The sequence below is a fragment of the Asparagus officinalis genome, chromosome 3 (assembly GCF_001876935.1).
Source record: "Asparagus officinalis chromosome 3, Aspof.V1, whole genome shotgun sequence".
NCBI classification, from domain to species: domain Eukaryota; kingdom Viridiplantae; phylum Streptophyta; class Magnoliopsida; order Asparagales; family Asparagaceae; genus Asparagus; species Asparagus officinalis.
The window spans coordinates 10,044,416-10,062,014 of NC_033796.1; the positions used below are offsets into that span (position 1 = coordinate 10,044,416).

General features: G+C 40.7%; 1 protein-coding gene across 3 annotated transcripts in view; it reads right to left on the minus strand.

The window, feature by feature from the left end:
• LOC109832924 overlaps nucleotides 1-17,599 on the minus strand; it is a 36,536-nt gene that overhangs the window by 13,083 nt on the left and 5,854 nt on the right. For all 3 annotated transcript variants that reach the window (XM_020400422.1, XM_020400421.1, XM_020400420.1), the window contains exon 5: nucleotides 81-190. In XM_020400422.1, coding sequence (XP_020256011.1) covers nucleotides 81-190 — 110 coding nt within the window. The remainder of the gene's footprint in view (nucleotides 1-80; nucleotides 191-17,599) is intronic.

Genomic DNA, 17,599 nt, shown 5'->3' on the forward strand with positions numbered 1-17,599 from the left:
TTACCACAAGAAAAAATATCAAGAAAACAATGTGCTTGGAAGAATGAGGTAAATGTTGAAAATTGCGCTGGAAAACTTACACGTGTATATCTCCTTGTTCATCAGTAACATTCATGTCTGTGTCAGAGATCAAAGCGAAGGGAGAATTCACGCCAAGTTTTCTGCTTATCATGCTACCAAAAGGAATTACCTAAAAGAAAACACCTGCAGCTGATCACCTTAAATACTGAAAAAAAAGTGTTGACTACTTGATTAGCAAGAAGAAGTAGCACAGTCACGGTTGAAAACAGAATGAGTAGAAAAGAGTATCAGATAAATATAGGCTTCACAATATAAAGTCAGGTACTTCTAGATAGCTTTTGCAATCATGACAGTTAAGCCATATAGGTGACAGTTATTGCAATCGTCCCTAAAAGTTTTATCAACTATAAAAATGTCAAAAATAACAAAAAGCAAACCTTTATTCCAAACATTTGGGGTCGGCTACATGGCTCTTTTTTCTTCATTCAACTATGTTACGGCCATCTCTGTTTATTAAACAGATACAATCTCCTTTTTACTGCTTCCATTCATGGCCTTTCAGCTCTACCGCTGCTCCTTCTCACCATCCTCTTAACAGGTCCACTTGTCCCATCCATTGCACATGTTTAAACCATCTCAAATGATTTATCTCTCATCTAATCCTCAACTGAAACAACCTGTAACCACTCATACACACATTCATGTCCATTCTTTAGTTTTGCTGCCACTTGTCCCTCTCTCTCTATTTTCATTTCTACTACACCTATTTTCTTAATATGTTGTTTGTTCATTTCCCAATCGTGTAACTTAAGGCAGAACTGGATGTGTAGACATTTTAAAAAATTTCCTTTCAACTTCAAGGGCATGATATGGTCAAACAGTACTTCAAATGCACGTCGACTTTGACCATTCTATTTGGTTCAATGAGAAGCATTTGTCCACAATCACACCATCAGATTAACCCAAAGTGATACGAGTGTATCTTCTCTGCTTCGGGAACTTAGCGATCTTCATGGGAGCTTGAGGATAGATGATTCTCTTGGTAGCTTGAGAATGGAAACGACGAATGGAAACGGTGAAAATCAAGAAATAACAAATCTGGCAAACAAGCTTTGATCGGTCGACTGATAAACAGTATCAGTCGACCGATGAACAGTATCAATTGACCGATGAACAGTATGAGTCGACCGATGAACATGCACACTACAGGTTAGAAAACAACCGCTCTGGACAGTCGACCGATCTCACCTATCGGTCGACTGATGAAGACCTATCGGTCGACTGATAGCGGGTTCCTGAGGCCAGTTTGGATTCTTAGCCTGTTTTGATTTTTTTAGGGTTTATATATATCTAAACCCTATTGATTTGGGGTTCCTGAGTGGGAAATCTGAGAGTTTAGAGAATAAAGAGAATTGTTCTTTATTCTAGAGAGATTGTAAGGAAGAGATTTGTAATCTACTGTTCTTCATAATCTAAAGAATGTATTTTCCTTTGTCATATTGAATTGTTCTTGTGTTTTTCTTTTTTTGCTATTTTCTTCACAAAGACATATTTGATAATTCCGCAATCAAAGGTACTCACACGGCGACTCGTATCAAGTTAGTATCAGAGCAATCAGATCCTGTGAAGAGCGTATCATGTGTATGGTCCTTAATTGATCGCAATACAAGAAGCTAGGTGAGATTCTTGTTTTTTTATAAAAAGCCCAGAAATCAAGAAAGAAGAAGATGGCATATAACGACAATTCATCACAACTTAATGTGGTGGAGAAGCAAATTAGACAATCAGTTCGACTCTCACGAAACTCGTTGATTTTATCTAAGGAGGCGACAAGAAGGTTGAATTTACAGCGAGGCCAAAGACGCAACCTATAGAATCCGATGGAGATAGTGAGGAGACTGGTTCTGAACAAGACGAAGTCGTCAAGACTGTTTCACATCAAGGGGGTAAGGTTTCTTACCAGAATTTAAAAATCGACTTCAGAGTGGAGATTCATGTTAATGATAGAAGTGTCAACGTTGAGAGGCTAGACGTCTGGATCGAGCGTCTAGAGACCTATTTTACTCTTTATGTCTATTCGTCTAAGAAGAAGATCGTCTTTGCGACACTGAAGCTTTCCAGACACGCGCTGACGTGGTGTAACTCCTACTACAGCAGGAGAAGAAATTTGTGTCATGGAGAAAATTTAAGGATCTGCTTAGGAAACAGTTTTATCTTGTGGGATTCCTTGAAGAGCGTTGATATAAGTGGTACGGTTTGCGCCAAAGATTCAATCAAATTGTTCAAGAATACACTACAAAATTTCAGCAGCAGACTATGATCCTAAATATTGCGATGAATGAATACCCTGTTTTTATGAAGTATATGACGGGTTTGAATGAATACATCCGGAAAGAGATGAAGCTATTCATGTTTGAGTCAATTGCGGAGGCTAGCATGAAGGCTATTGCTATTGAAGGCAAGCAGAAGAAGAGCAACGAAACGAAGGGAGATGCCAAGCAGGTTGGAGGTAAGTCTAGTGATTCCCAACCTAAAGAGGAGGAGAAGGGCGAGCCAGGAAAACCAGGACTGACTTATAGTCATTGCAAGCAGACAATTCATATCGTTAAACGGTGTTGGGAGAAGTACCCTCACCTCAAGTCGAAGGGGTTAAAGAAGGAGAAGAAGAAGGCATACGTGATAGCGTAAGGTCCGAAAGAAGTCTCAGGTATGACGGAGCCTAAGGTTTTAAATGTCGGATGTCGGGTTCATGTCGGACGGCTGAAATCCATGTCGGATAGTAAAAATCGGGGATATATCTGGAGACATGGACTAAATATCGGATTGTCATATCGGGTGGTGCTCATATGTATAATATCATGTCTTAAATATAATCTAAGCATTCATAAATTTAATATAAGCATACTTTATAAATTCTAGAGGCGACGCTGGCGATGGGTGGATTCCGACGTCGCAGGGAGATAGTGTCGAGGCTCTTCTTTCTCTGCTCGGGGTCCTTAGGATGAGTCACTGACCACCCTCTTCCCTTTATCCCGACGATGGGATACCCTGCCGCCCTCTGGTTCGATTGGGATTCGGATTTTGGGGCGTAACAGGAGATGGACGATGGGGGGGGCGAAATTGAGGTGGAGAAAGGGCGTCGTCGTTCACGAAAGGAGTGATGGGTTCCCAAGTCCACTGCAGCCCTAATTTTTCTCTTTTCTTTCTATCGGGTTCATAAGAAACTCTTAAACATGAGAACAGGTCAAACGGATTGGAGTTTTTATCACTAAACCCAAACCCGATAACAAAAAATAGATCTAAAAAAGGGTCATATCAGTCGATTTTTTAAAGCTGAAAAATCGATCGATATGCGCGATATGACCTCGATATTTTCGATTTTGCCCTAAAAACCGATATACGAGTTAAAAACGCTCATATCGTGTCGCTCAAGCCCTCAAACCGACATGTCGGACATATCGACCGACATTTAAAACCTTGACGAAGCCTAACAGCAATCTCAACATTATGGCAGGGCAACAGGCCGCAAGGGAGGACAAAGACCCCAGAGAGCATCTCTTTGTTCTCAAATTGCAAGTGAAGACCAATTTGGGAAATGTCATAGTTGATTTAGGCAATCAAAAGAATCTGATATCTGAAACCTTGGTTCAGAAGCTGGGTCTAAAGACGGTCAAGCATCCAAAGCCTTATCCATTAGGGTGGATTCAGAAAGAGACGAGAATGAGTGTAGTTCTTCAATGCACTTTCAGATTTGCACTCCATGAGTCGTATATTGACGAGGTCACTTGCGACGTAGTTCTATTAAATGTGTGTCAGTTATATTGGGCAACCCTTATTTATGGGATAGCCGGATAGGTACACAGTCTACGACATGCGGGCCTAGAAGTATACGTTCACCAAGGACGGTGAGCAGTTCATATTTTATTCTGCGTCTTTTTCGCATGAGACAAGCTTTGTGACGGTGACTCAGGCGAAGAGACTAGTGAATGCAAACAAGAAGTTTGTTTTGTTGTTTATTAGTGTAGGCGTCAAAAAATGCTGAAAGATATCCAAGCGCAGCTCAAAAGGAAGTCATCCAAAATGTCAAAAAGAAAACAAGTATAGACTGTCTCGCACGCGAGACAGACTTGACTGTCTCGCCGTGCGAGACAGTCTTTACTGTCTCGCGGACGAGACAGACTTTTACAACAAATTCAAAAGTTTGCGTCAAAAGTTGGTTTTGCTGTGGAATTCATTATATCTTCGGTCGATTATAATAAATTCAAAAGAAATAGTCTTTTTATAAGACTTCTTTTACATAACAAAATGAAAATTATAACTCTTGAGAAACAAACGCAGGATCGTTGTTTGGATCGCTGCTTGCGTGGGATCTTTGCCTGTGCCGGGAGCGCTTTGACTCGTGGACCACCAAATCACAGATTCTGATTGAATCGTGAGGGGTTTAATGATTCTTCCTTCGTTTATCGAAGTGAGAATTTGAAACGATATCTTATCAAAGTAAGATAGTCGTTCTTCTTAAGATCAAGTCAAAGCTCGAATCTCAAGGGATTGCCGAAAGCTCAAGAACTCTGCTCTGTCTGCTCTGAAGTGCTCAAAATGATCAACCCCTTTCAAAAATGACCTTCGGAGGGTATTTATAACCTCTAGGAACAGTTGGCGGAAAACAAGGTCGCGAGACAGCATTTGCTGTCTCGGCTGCTTTTGGCAGTTATCAACGTGATTCTCGCCCACGACGTTTCCCATGTTCTTGAACAGTTAGTCCTCTGAGAGCTGTCTCACGTGCGAGACAGTAAATTCTATCTCGCACGGCGAGACAGTAAAGATTGTCTCGCTGGGCGAGACAGTGAAGACTGTCTCGCGTGGGCGAGACAGTAACAAGTCTGTCTCGCGTGCGAGACAGTAAAGACTGTCTCGCATGCGAGACAGTCTATACTTGTTTTCTTTTTTACATTTTGGATGACTTCCTTTTGAGCTGCGCTTGGATATCTTTCAGTATTTTTTGACGTCTACAGATACCCCCTCCAAAGTGTTCCAAACTTATTCTTTTATAGAGGAGTCTGGGACACTTTGGATAAGACAGGTCTAATTTGTAATCCTTTCAATACTTGATTGAGTAGATCGTGTAGAAGAATCTGTAAAATGGCTTCGGCTCTTGATCTCTTCATCCATTAGTCTATTCAGTTCTTTGTAGAGTAGCTAATGCTTCTCCGGCACTGCGTTTATCGCTGGACCGTTGTTGAGATTCTGAATCGAGGCTGGTATTTCCATATTGATGCTTGTATGTCCCTTGTGAGTTCGTTAGGTTATCCTTAAGAATATCAAGAGTAATATTCTTCAGAAACTTCCTGTTGAGGGTAGAAAAACAGTTTAAACTCGTGTACCTATTGGAGTATTTTGGTCTCTTTTTTGTTGGTAGAGGTGAACCCGATGATGGAGAGGAAGAATTTTATATTCCATCTCCTGATCTCTTGTTTGTTGGTAGAGATGAACCCGGAATCGGAGAGAAAGAATTTTATATTCTATCTCCTAGTCTCTTGTTTGTTGGTAGAGATGAACCCGACCCAGGAGAGGAAGAATTTTATATTCTATCTCCTGGTCTCTTGTTTGTTGGTAGAGATGAACCCTGATGATGGAGAGAAAGAATTTTATATTCTATCTCCTAGTCTCTTGTTTTTTGGTAGAGATGAACCCGATGATCGGAGAGGAAGAATTTTATATTTTATCTCCTGGTGCAAAGGAAACTCGAAGTGGGATCTCCACTTAGAGAATCTGGATTGGTTTGAATAATCCTAACTGTCATGAGGTTTGATTATTTAACTAGAAGTGGACCTCTCGTTCGTGGAATGAATTGAGAAGGGATTTTAGTTGTGGTCCTAACTGTAGTAAGGTTTGACCAAGTGGGAGTTTTGAGACGATCCTAACTGTTTAAAGGTTTGATCGTTCAATTTGTGGACCTCTCGTTCATGGAACGAATCGAGAGGGGATTTTGGCTTTGGTCCAACTGTTTAAAGGTTTGACCAAGATGGGAATTTAAGACGATCCTAACTGTTTAAAGGTTTGATCGTTCAATTTGTGGACCTCTCGTTCATGGAACGAATCGAGAGGGGATTTTGGTTTTGGTCCTAACTGTTTAAAGGTTTGACCATGTGGGAGTTTTGAGACGATCCTAACTGTTTAAGGTTTGATCGTTCAATTTGTGGACCTCTCGTTCATGGAAAGAATCGAGAGGGGATTTTGGCTTTGGTCCTAACTGTTTAAAGGTTTGACCAAATAAGAATTTGAGAGGGAAGATTGATCCAACGAAGTGATCGTATCTTATCTCAGCAAAAGAGTATTCGGAAATCACCGTGGGTATGTAGCGTTCGTCAATTCGTTTGTAATGATTGGGTTATCCCTAAGAAAATTATATATAACATTCTTTTGGGAACTTTCGTTACACGAACCATCCACCCCCAGCTTTCTTCGCGAAACTGGGTCTGACATCATACCGAGTTACATGACCGGGTTATCCTTAAGAATATTATATGTAAAAATTCTTCAGGAACTTCCCGTCAAGAGTAGGAAACAGTTTAGACTCATATACCTATTGGAGTATCGAGGAGCAGTTTATACTCGTATACTCTTTGGAGTGAGGGGAAAACAGTTTATACTCATGTATCCCATGGAGTGAGGGAAAAACAGTTTATACTCGTGTATCCCATGGAGTGAGGGGTCGTCTTTATTCGGCTTGTTTCGCCATTATGACGCCGGAGTCAATTAATGCTTGGATCTTATTTTTGAGTCCAAAGCAAATATTGGTGGGATGAAGAATCCTTCTGTGGTATGCACAGTAGTTTGGATCTGTAATCATCTTAGCACCCTCCTGATCTTTAATAGGTGGTAGCTCGATCTTGTCGTTGGCGAGGAGGTATTTCAAGATGGCTGGAGGTTCATCATCTTCGAAAGAATACTCCTTTTGAAACCTCGGATCGAGTCGCGTTCCCAGTGATTGCAGATGTCGTCGGTCGGCTTCTCTCAGCTTTCTTTCTTTTAAGAAAGTGTTCAGCTTGTTCACCTCGCATTTTTAAATCCTTCCAAATTTTGGATGGTACAACCCCCAGGGCTTCCAGGACATCGATAGAGAGATTATTGTGACATGTTTGCAAGATGAACTCCTCTGTAACAGGATCTCTGCACTTCATTGCTTTGTTACGGAAGCGCTTGACAAAATTATCGACTGACTCTCCGTCTTTTTGCTTCTCATCTAGAAGGGTTCCGATCGATACTTCAGTGTCATCATCGAAGAAATTGCTGAGGAACAAACTTTCCATGTCATTCCAGCAATTGACGCTCCCTGGCTTGAGGCGTCGGTACCAATCGAAGGCGGGCCCAAGAAGGGTGCCAACGAATGACCGGACCATTAAAACCTCATTTCCAGATATCATGCCTAAATGAGACCTGAAATAAATCAAGTGCTGAGTAGGCGAGCTCTTCCCGTCAAACGGTGTGAAGTTAATCATGTTGAATTTTGTCGGGTACAGTATTGAATTCCATTCTCTTGGATAGGGACATGGAATACCTGTATTTTTCACTTCTTGAGCCGTCATCAAAGCGTTGATTTTGTTTTCAAGCTCTTTCATTTTCTCGTCATCGTCTATGTCTTCATTCGAAGGACGTTGAGGAGAATGAGTTAGACCGTCCCCTGTAAGAGGTGTCATTAAACTACCCCCAATATCGTTATTGGGAGGATGTGTTAAACCATCCCCAACGTTATTGCTATTGGGAGGTGTATCAGCCATAATGACTTCATCCACTTCTGGATCACTGTCATGGTGTATCAGCCATAATGACTTCATCCACTTCTGGATCACTGTCATCTACAACATTCTGAGTGTGGCGGTTGGATTCAGCTTGCTGACTGGACTCAAGAGGTTGAGGCCGTTGAGTTAGCAATTCTCTCATTTGTTGGATAGCTAACTCCATCTCTGTCTTCATCTCAACTCTAATTTCTTCACGTTGCTTCGCTAGAGCTTCTTGAAGTATTTGAGCAAATTGATCAGAGTTGATCGTGAGTACTTCTCTGGTTTGTCCCGTGCTAGACATTGTATCATCAGAAGCGATTGCAGAACAAGTGTCCGAGAATTCATCCTCCGAGGACATCCCTTCTTGCATTCTCTTGTAATCTCTGCGTCTAATGGCTCCTAATTGGAGTCGAGACATCCTTTGAGCAATTCTTGGATTGACTTTTCCTCTCGGGGAAAAGTCAGGATTTGAATCACTTGAATGCCGCTTAGGCTTTCTTTTATCAGCCACGTTGATTGTGACTTCAGGGAATACATCATCTTGGGCAGCTGATTTTCTCTTGCAGAAATGCCTCGGCTTAAGCTTCGACATTTCGGTGAAAAGACTGTGGAATACCGAGACTCTTCGTGAGATGGCTTCTCGTTTGAAACAGTCACATTCTGATAGCATTACTCTAATGAGTCGGGCACAGGAACAATGAGAGTTCATTTCCCGGACAGTTCTCTTTCTAGTCTTGTTCATACCTCCAGCTTGATAGTATGATTCATCGGTATGATTACCGAAAAATCTTATCGTCTGTTGGTATGACCCCCCAGGTATAACGATGTCTTTTGACAAACATGTTTTCTTCTGAGGATGTAAAACATTGTTGGCATTCTCAGGACAACCTATTATTGTCTTTGAACGATCCAATGTTATGTCGGGAGTCACACGTTTAGAACCATCCCCTTGTGGGCATGAAATCTTAACGGGCTCCGAATGCTGATTTTGCACAACTCCAGACTTTGGACTCCAAACTTTGTAGAGTTTTGGTGGTTCTTTGGCCACCGTTTCCTTATTTCTTTCTCGTCTTTGTTGTAAGAGAGAACGGGCATGAGCAGTGTTTGCACGACGCTTTTGTATTCGTTCTTTGAGGGTCGAACGAACCCTTTTAACAAAAGTTCATTCATCCGTCGTTAGTTTAGTAGAGATATGAGTGGTTGGTCGTTGAGACAACTGAACCACTTGATGCCTCCTCGATTCTAAGTCCGCATAATAACGAACTCCATCGGTTTGTTCCAAGGCCTTAGCCAATTGACGAGCGCGGCGTTGGCGTCGCCTCTGACGAGCCCTCTTCGTCAGAGTTGGCGAACTTCGATCGAACGACTCCTTAATTGGGGAGGAATGATCATGAGCAGAGCTTCCGGCCTTGAGGGTTGCCAGAATAATGTTGCGAGGCATGACCTCAACAACTATTGGGTGAGAGGCTTCACTTTTAGCCTTCTCTGGCGTATAGGTCTTCTTCAATGATGAGATCCTCTTGTACTTACGTGATAATGAAGATCTTGAAGAGGACGATGAGATATATTCCTCAAACTTGGTTTGGTCGAATTCATACTCGACCATGGATTCAACCGGTACCTTGATTGGCTGCGACACGACGGTCTCGGTAGCGAGACCGTTGGCTCCCACTGTGGTCGCCAGGTTGTTTGCGTCAAAAGTTGGTTTTGCTGTAGAATTCATTATATCTACGGTCGATTGTAATAAATTCAAAAGAAATAGCCTTTTTATAAGACTTCTTTTACACAACAAAATAAAAATTACAACTCTTGAGAAACAAACGCAGGATCGTTGTTTGGATCGCTGCTTGCGTGGGATCTTTGCCTGTGCCGGGAGCGCTTTGACTCGTGGACCACCAAATCACAGATCGTGATTGAATCGTGAGGGGTTTAATGATTCTTCCTTCGTTTATCGAAGTGAGAATTTGAAACGATATCTTATCAAAGTAAGATAGTCGTTCTTCTTAAGATCAAGTCAAAGCTCGAATCTCAAGGGATTGCCGGAAGCTCAAGAACTCTGCTCTGTCTGCTCTGAAGTGTTCAAAATGATCAGCCCCCTTTAAAAAATGGCATTCGGAGGGTATTTATAACCTCTAGGAACAGTTGGCGGAAAACAAGGTCGCGAGGACCACCGCCATTTGCTGCTCTCGGTCTGCCGCGATAGTGTTTGCATGTCTCGCGCGGGCGAGCACAGTGTTTCTGTCTCGGCCCACGCGAGCATAGCGTCAAACACGGCCGCTGTCTTCGGCAAACTACAAGAATATTCCTGCACCAGTTTTGCTTCTGTAACTTTCGCCCTTCTCACGCCTTCAAACTCCGTTATTTCTGGCACGTTCATCCTAACGGTCCCCCATTCCCCTCGCCCACGACGGCTTTCCATGTTGTGCAATAGTTAGTGGCCACGTGTTTGCGCGGTTTATGCAAAGTAGGTTTTACCCTCTGCAGAGCCCCACCCTGTCTCACGCTGTGAGACAGTCATAATTCTGTCTCGCCCCACGGCGAGACGAAATACATGTCTCGCACGGGCCTCACCCGCGAAAACCACGTAAAAGTTTCGTACTCGTTCCCGCACCTCCGCCGAGAACATGTGAAGGACTGTCCTCGCACGGCGAGACAGTCAAGTCTGTCTCGCGTGCGAGACAGTCTATACTTGTTTTCTTTTTGACATTTTAGATGACTTCCTTTTGAGCTGCGCTTGGATATCTTTCAGCATTTTTTGACGCTTACAATTGGGCCTTATGAGGAGTTGTCGAGTAGAGTATGCTTGACTACCTTGAGCAAACTCTAGAAGAAAGATCTTGACAGGTTAAAGACCAAGTATGCAAACTTGTTTTTTCGGAGATCACTGGACTATCGTCGAGACGGAGTATGGAGCATGAGATTATGCTGACTGGAGAGAGTTCATTGCTGAAATAGGTATTTACTGTTAGGACTCATGTTGAGTCTAATTCTCTAATCTTGTTTTGATGATTTAACAAACAATTTATAACGTGTTTTTTAGTGTTTGGTTTTGATTGCTTAACCCAGGTTGAATGATTCAAGAGCCATATTGTTAATGGAGCATATACAAGTCAAGTCAAGATCTTCGATCGAGCTTCATATGCAATCTATATGGTATACTAGTGTAGGGTGTATTTTGTGTATCAATACTTTTAAGCTCAATTATATACACAGACATTTCTTACTTTCATCACTATTTGGGTATTTTTAAGTAAATTTTGTATTATTGACCTATGGACAAAATAATCTTTGTATACATCTTTTATATAGTCCATAAATCAGTTCAAAATATTTTTACAACTTTGTTTAAAACATATGTCAAAATTAAGTGTTCATACAAACACGTATTTTTGAGTTTTTACAAAACGATAAGTTTTTACAAAACGATAAGTTTTCACAAATGGGAAATGCAAATTAAAAATTTCTTTTGTAGCATATTCATTTTCATGTTTATAAACATTTCCCCAAGTTCTACAATTTTTGGAAATTATTTGATATTTTTTAAAGTTGATTCAAATTCAGTTTTAAACTCTTTTGTCATATAGCAGTTTCCGGTCGACCGCACAAGGCCTTCCAATCGACCGACCGGAATAAAATTATTCAGTTTTGTTTCTCAGGGTAGTTCGGTCAACCGAACATGACCTTCCGGTCGACTGACCATAACTCATATTTTAGCTGATTTTTCTCGGGGTGTTTTAGTCAACCAACAACTTGTATTCGGTCGACTGATGCACAACCTTTGGTCGATCAACCATTGTCATCCGATCGACCGAACTACTAGCCTGTAGCCGTTGGTATAACAGCTAGTTTTTTAAATTTTGTGTTTTTTATTGTTTTTGTTGTTTTGTGATGATTTCTTGAGCTGGTTTCCTCTACCCTATATATACCTCATTACATTTAACACTACTATGAACCAAAAAAAGTTTTAATTAAGTTTTACAAGGGTTTAAAGTTTGTTTAAGTGTTGTTTTACAAGTTTTTGTGAAGAAACTTTCACAAGAGAAAGAGGATATTGATTCTATCGGTTTGAGTTTCATTTTCATCAATCTCCCTTTTTTAAATTTCAGAGAAGATTCTTCTAAACTCAATCTCTAGCCTTATACAATTATTTTTGTTATTTATTCATTTTATTAAGCTAGAATTTACATTGAGTTTAGTTTTGATTATTGCTCTTTGTTCACACACATTCCTATTAAGCTTTTAGTATTTTTATACACTATATTATTGGGTTGTGGTGAGTGATACATTGAGTGTGAGCTTCATTGAGTTCTCATCTTGTTAGAGAACAAAATCTTTGTATTTAAGAATATTTGTGAGGATCACTTTGTAATACATAAGTACACCGAAAGGAGTGTGTGGTGAGAGACGTGGTTGATTCCAAAAGTGGCGTCGGTAGTAAAACCTAGTGAGAGGTTGTAAATCCGAACACTTGATGAAGGTGACACGGGCTAGGCCAACACTTAGAGGGTGTATTATGTGATTGCATTATGAGTGTTGTAAATGTTTGTCGGTGAGCGTTGAAAACTGATTGTGTAGTATCTTCTGAGATAGTGGATTCTTTCCAGGAATGGGGAGCGGAAACGTAGGTCAGAAGAACCGAACCCCGTGATCATATTTTTTGTTTGATTGTCTCATTGCGCACTATCTCATTTGTTTAATAGTTCATCGCTCTTGTTTAATTTTATGTACTTGCTCATATCTCCTTGAATATCATACTTATAAGAATAATATTTTGATAAAGTTTATATTGACTTTAAAATCGGATTAGATTAGCATATTACCCTATTCACCCCCCTAGGGTAATTTCATTTACCGCACATCTGTACTGGAGTCTGACGAGATAAAAAGATAAGTTCAAGAACTTCTGGAGAAAGGAGTGATAGTGCTAAGTTGTTCACCTTATGGATCGCCAGTGTTATTAGTGTCCAAGAAGGATAGAGGCTAGCGCATATGTATGGATTACCTGGCGCTCAACAAAGTAACAATCAAGAATCGTTACCCACTACCGAGGATTAATGATCTTATGGACCAGTTAGAGGGAGCGAGGTTCTTCACAAAGTTGGATCTTAAGTCTGGTTACCATCAGATGAGGATTTGGGAGGACGACACTTGGAAGACTGCGTTCAAAACCAAGCAATGCTTGTTCGAGTGGTTGGTGACGTGTCGTGCAACGCTCCGGCAATCTTTATGAGGCTGATGAATGACTTGTTGTGACCTTTCATAGAGGATTTTGTAATAGTTTACCTCGATGACATCTTGGTGTACAACAGAACTTGGGAGGAGCATCTTGTTCATGTCGAGAAGGTGTTTGAAGTGTTGCGGGACGGTCAGTTGAAGCTCAATGGGAAGAAGTGCGAGTTTGGGAGGGACGAGTTAGTGTATCTCAGCTTCATCGTGGGGAAGGGCTAGCGAATGATAGATCCAAGTAAGGTTGTGGTTATCAAAAATGGCCGACGTCAAAGACAATGACGGAGGTAAGGAGCTTCATGAGGCTTACCAGTATTTGTGCAAGTTATTCAACATTTTTCTATTTATGCGGCACCCTTACATGGCCTTACTAAGGCACAAACTCAGTTTGAGTGGGGTCGGACTCATGAGGAGGCTTTTCAGTTATTGAAGAAGATCTCGGAGGCACCGGTGTTGACGTTACCTAATTTACAGAGGACCTTTGAGGTAGAGACCGACGCTTCTAACTATGCTATGGATGATGTGCTAACGCAGGATAGAAAGCCGATGAAGTACCATTCTGAGATGTTAACGAATGTCATTCAGAACTATCCAACTTACGATAAGGAGTTTTATGTGCTCTACCAGGCGATCAAGCATTGGAAGATGTACCTGTTAGGTAAGAAGGTGGTTGTGCACTTAGATCACAAGCCATTAGAGTTTTTACATGCCCAGACGAGGCTACAACAGACACGACACATGAAGTGGATGTCCTATTTGATGGCGTTCAATATCATCATTAGGTACAAGAAGGGGGCGACTAACAAGTTGGTCGATATGCTATCTCGACCGCCGGTGAGAGCTTTGTTGGTGGTGACGCGTATTCAGTCATTAGTTCCCTTGGAGTATGCACATATGTACACATCCAGCAGAGACTTCGGCAGTGTGTTCGAGCAGGTGAAAACAGGTCACAAGGGGGTGTATGAGCTCGGAGCAGATGGTTTGTTGTATCGTGGGATATTACTTTGCATTCTGGAGGATGGCGAACGGTTGCAATGGATTAGAGAGGCACATACGTCGCGTGTGCAATGTCATTTTGAGATTCAAAAGATGTTACTCAATCTTCGACGACATGTCTTTTGGCCAAAGATGTTAAAGGATGTTACCAAGTATGTTGGAGAGTGTAAGCTATATTGCACATCAAAGCCTTCTAACTGAAAGCGGGGATTGTATCTACCGTTGCCGATGCCTTCTAGACTGTGGGAGAGTATCTTTATGGATTTCGTAGGAGGGTTGCTAACGACCAAGCGCGGGCATGATTAGTTGTTCGTTATGGTGGCCAGGTTCAGCAAGATGGTGATATTGATTCCTTGCAAGAAGACAGTGACGAGAGCAGGTGCAGCGTTGTTTTTTGAGCATGTGTGGAAGCACTTTAGTTTGTCGCGTTCGATTATTTCGGATCGGGATAGCAGGTTCCTTAGACACTTTTAGGATTCTTTTGTGGGGTTTGATGGACACTAAATTAAAGAAAAGCATGGCCTTCCATCCACACACAGACGGGCAGACAGAAGTAGTCAACCAAACGATGGTTTACATGCTGTGGGGGTATAATTCTAGACATCCCAAGACTTAGGATGAAAGCTTACCATATCTTCAGTTTGCTTTCAACAAGGTTGTTAACGGATCTTTGGGAAAGTCACCATTTGCGACTTGTTACGGGTTCTTACCTCCAAGTCCGTTCGATTTAGTATTCTCTAGTGATGCTACGTTCGACGGTAAAAAAGGGAGCGAAAGACAGAAGGCTCAGCGATTTCTAGAGAAGATTGCGCAGATTCACGTCACAGTTGAAGCATAGTTGAAGAAGTCACAAGCGAAGTACAAGACGAAGCATGATTAACATCGAGTTCATTATAACTTTGACAAATGTGATATGATATGGCTGAAGTTAGGTAAGGAACGGCTAAAAGGAGAAGGAAAGAAGTTAAAGCCTTTACGATATGATCTGTTTCGGATTCTCGATCAGATCGGTGACAACGCTTTCAAGCTGGATTTATCGCCTTACTTAGGTGTGTATTCAGTGGTCAATGTTGAGTACTTGAAGTTGTTCGAACCTCCATTGTTGGATGATGAAGGTGATGACAAAGTGATCTTGCTGCATGTTGAAGACTTGTGGTTTGATAGAGAAGACACTGAAAGAAGATTGCATATTGGAGCGGAAAGTGACTATAATTAAACGGGGGATAAAGGAGTCGTTTCTGATTAGACGTCAAGGTCAAGTTCCTAGTAAGGCCAAGTGGTTCAATAACGAAGGAGTTCGAGAGTTTCCTCAGTTGAAGTTCTAACTTGAACGATACTTCAAGTTCCTAAAGGGGGAGCCATGATACGAGTGTATCTTCTCTGCTTCGGGAACTTAGTAATCTTCATGGGAGCTTAAGGATAGATGATTCTTATGATAGCTTGAGAATAGAAACGACGAATAGAAACGGTAAAAATCAGGAAATAACAAGTCTGGCAGACTGGCTCTGATCGGTCGACTGATAAATAGTATCAATCGACTGATACACATGCACACTATAGGGTCAAAAACAACCGCTCTGGGCAGTCGACCGATCTCACCTATTGGTCGACTGATGGAGACATATCGATGGACCGATGGGAGTGCATCGGTCGACTGATAACGGGTTCCTAGGCCAGTTTGGATTTCTAGCCTGTTTCGGTTTTTTAAGGTTTATATATATATCTAAACGCTATTGATTTAGGGTTCCTGGGTGGGAAATCTGAGAGTTTGGAGAATAGAGAGAATTGTTCTTTATTCTAGAGAGATTATGAGGAAGAGATTTGTAATCTATTGTTTTTCATAATCTAGAGAAGGTATTTTCCTTCGTCATATTGAATTGTTCTTGTTTTTTTGTTATTTTCTTCACAAAGACATCTTTGATAATTCCGCAATCAAAGGTGCTCGGACGACGACTCGTATAACAAAGAAACAGAAATCCTTATCATTAAGTATTTTTTGGATGAGGGAGACAGATGCAATGTTGCAGAACTTTTTTAAAACTAGAAAATCAAGGGAGAACTGGAAAGTTATCTCCATCCCCTCGGACACGAAACTTCATATGTTTTTTTCGAAAATTCCTACCCTTGTCTTCTCCCTCTTCATTCTCTCTTTTTCCTCTCACATCTCTCATGAACCCACCGTGAACCCATTCCACCCACTTAATCTCAGCCTCCTGTCGCTTCCCTTCACTGTCGTCCCCTTCCATGCCCTGCCAGAGTGTGGCGGTGGTGAGGTCCAAAGGGAGGTGGTAGAGAAGAGGTTGATGGTGAAACAAAATGCAATGAATGAGGGTTTGTGACGAGTGAGAAAGGAGGTGGTTGAGGAAGGATAATAGAAAAATGAAGGTAACAAGAAATGGACAAAGGTAAGGGAAAAAACAAATAAAATGTAGTAAGAATGGAATAAAGGTATTAAGAAGACAAGAAACAAAGAACAGTAGTAAAGAGGTTAAAAAAGGTTACGAAAAACAAATAAATGTATCAATAAATAAAGAAATGTAACAAGAACTGAACAAACAATGATGAAAAAGATAAAGATCTAAATAAATAAAGAAATTTAAAATTGTAAAAAATGTACAGAATAATGAAAGGGTATCATTAAATAAAAGCAACGTAAAAAATAAAAGTATTAACAAATAAGGAAAAGTATAAGAATTGAACAATTGTAACAAGAATCACAAAAATGTATCATTACTCAAAAGGTAATGAGAAAGAATAAAGGTAACCATAACAAATAAAATCAATAACATAAAGGTAACAAAACCCTCCCTCTCTTTCTCCACCTTTCCCAACCAACACATTTAACTCTCCATCATTGCCACTTGCCGCCACGCTACCAAGCTTTCCTCCACCAATACTCATCGCCTCTGTTCACCTCCACCTCCCTTCGAGTATCATGACCAACGCACTCCGGTCAGGGCCCAAGAAGAAATCTATAAGGTGAAAAGTTCGTTGTCCAAATAACAAATAAAATTTGACTAAAATTATAAAAATTGTATCTGATATATTCTAGAAACTAACTAGGGGTACGCAAGCATCAAGGAATGAGTCATATTCTAACAATTCAATACATTAAACATGGTATAAAACAAAGGTTTGAAGGTAGTTTCGAAAACCAAATTCGAGAGCTAACATGTCTTGACCATGTATATATAATCTAGAAGAAAAATCTTATCGACAAAATTTCACGTCACTTAATATCAAAATCCTCCCTTACAAAAATTCTTATCTCTAGGGAACATGCAACTCTTCAACTTCAAGAATTCAACAACCGAAAGATTCAAAAACGTTAGCATTACTTGATATCAAAATCCTCAACTCTTTGATCACCAAACAGAAAAAACCACAAATTTGAACAACTCATGATTTCAAAACTATAGGAAAGAACTAATATTGGTAATAATTAAGCATAGACTCACAATTATCACATATTTTTAGAAGGCTTAAGGTTGGAGGAACTCAAATATGACTAGACTTCAACCAAGTTCAGTAACCAATAATACTATCCCTAATTTCTTTGAGCCTAATAAAAATTT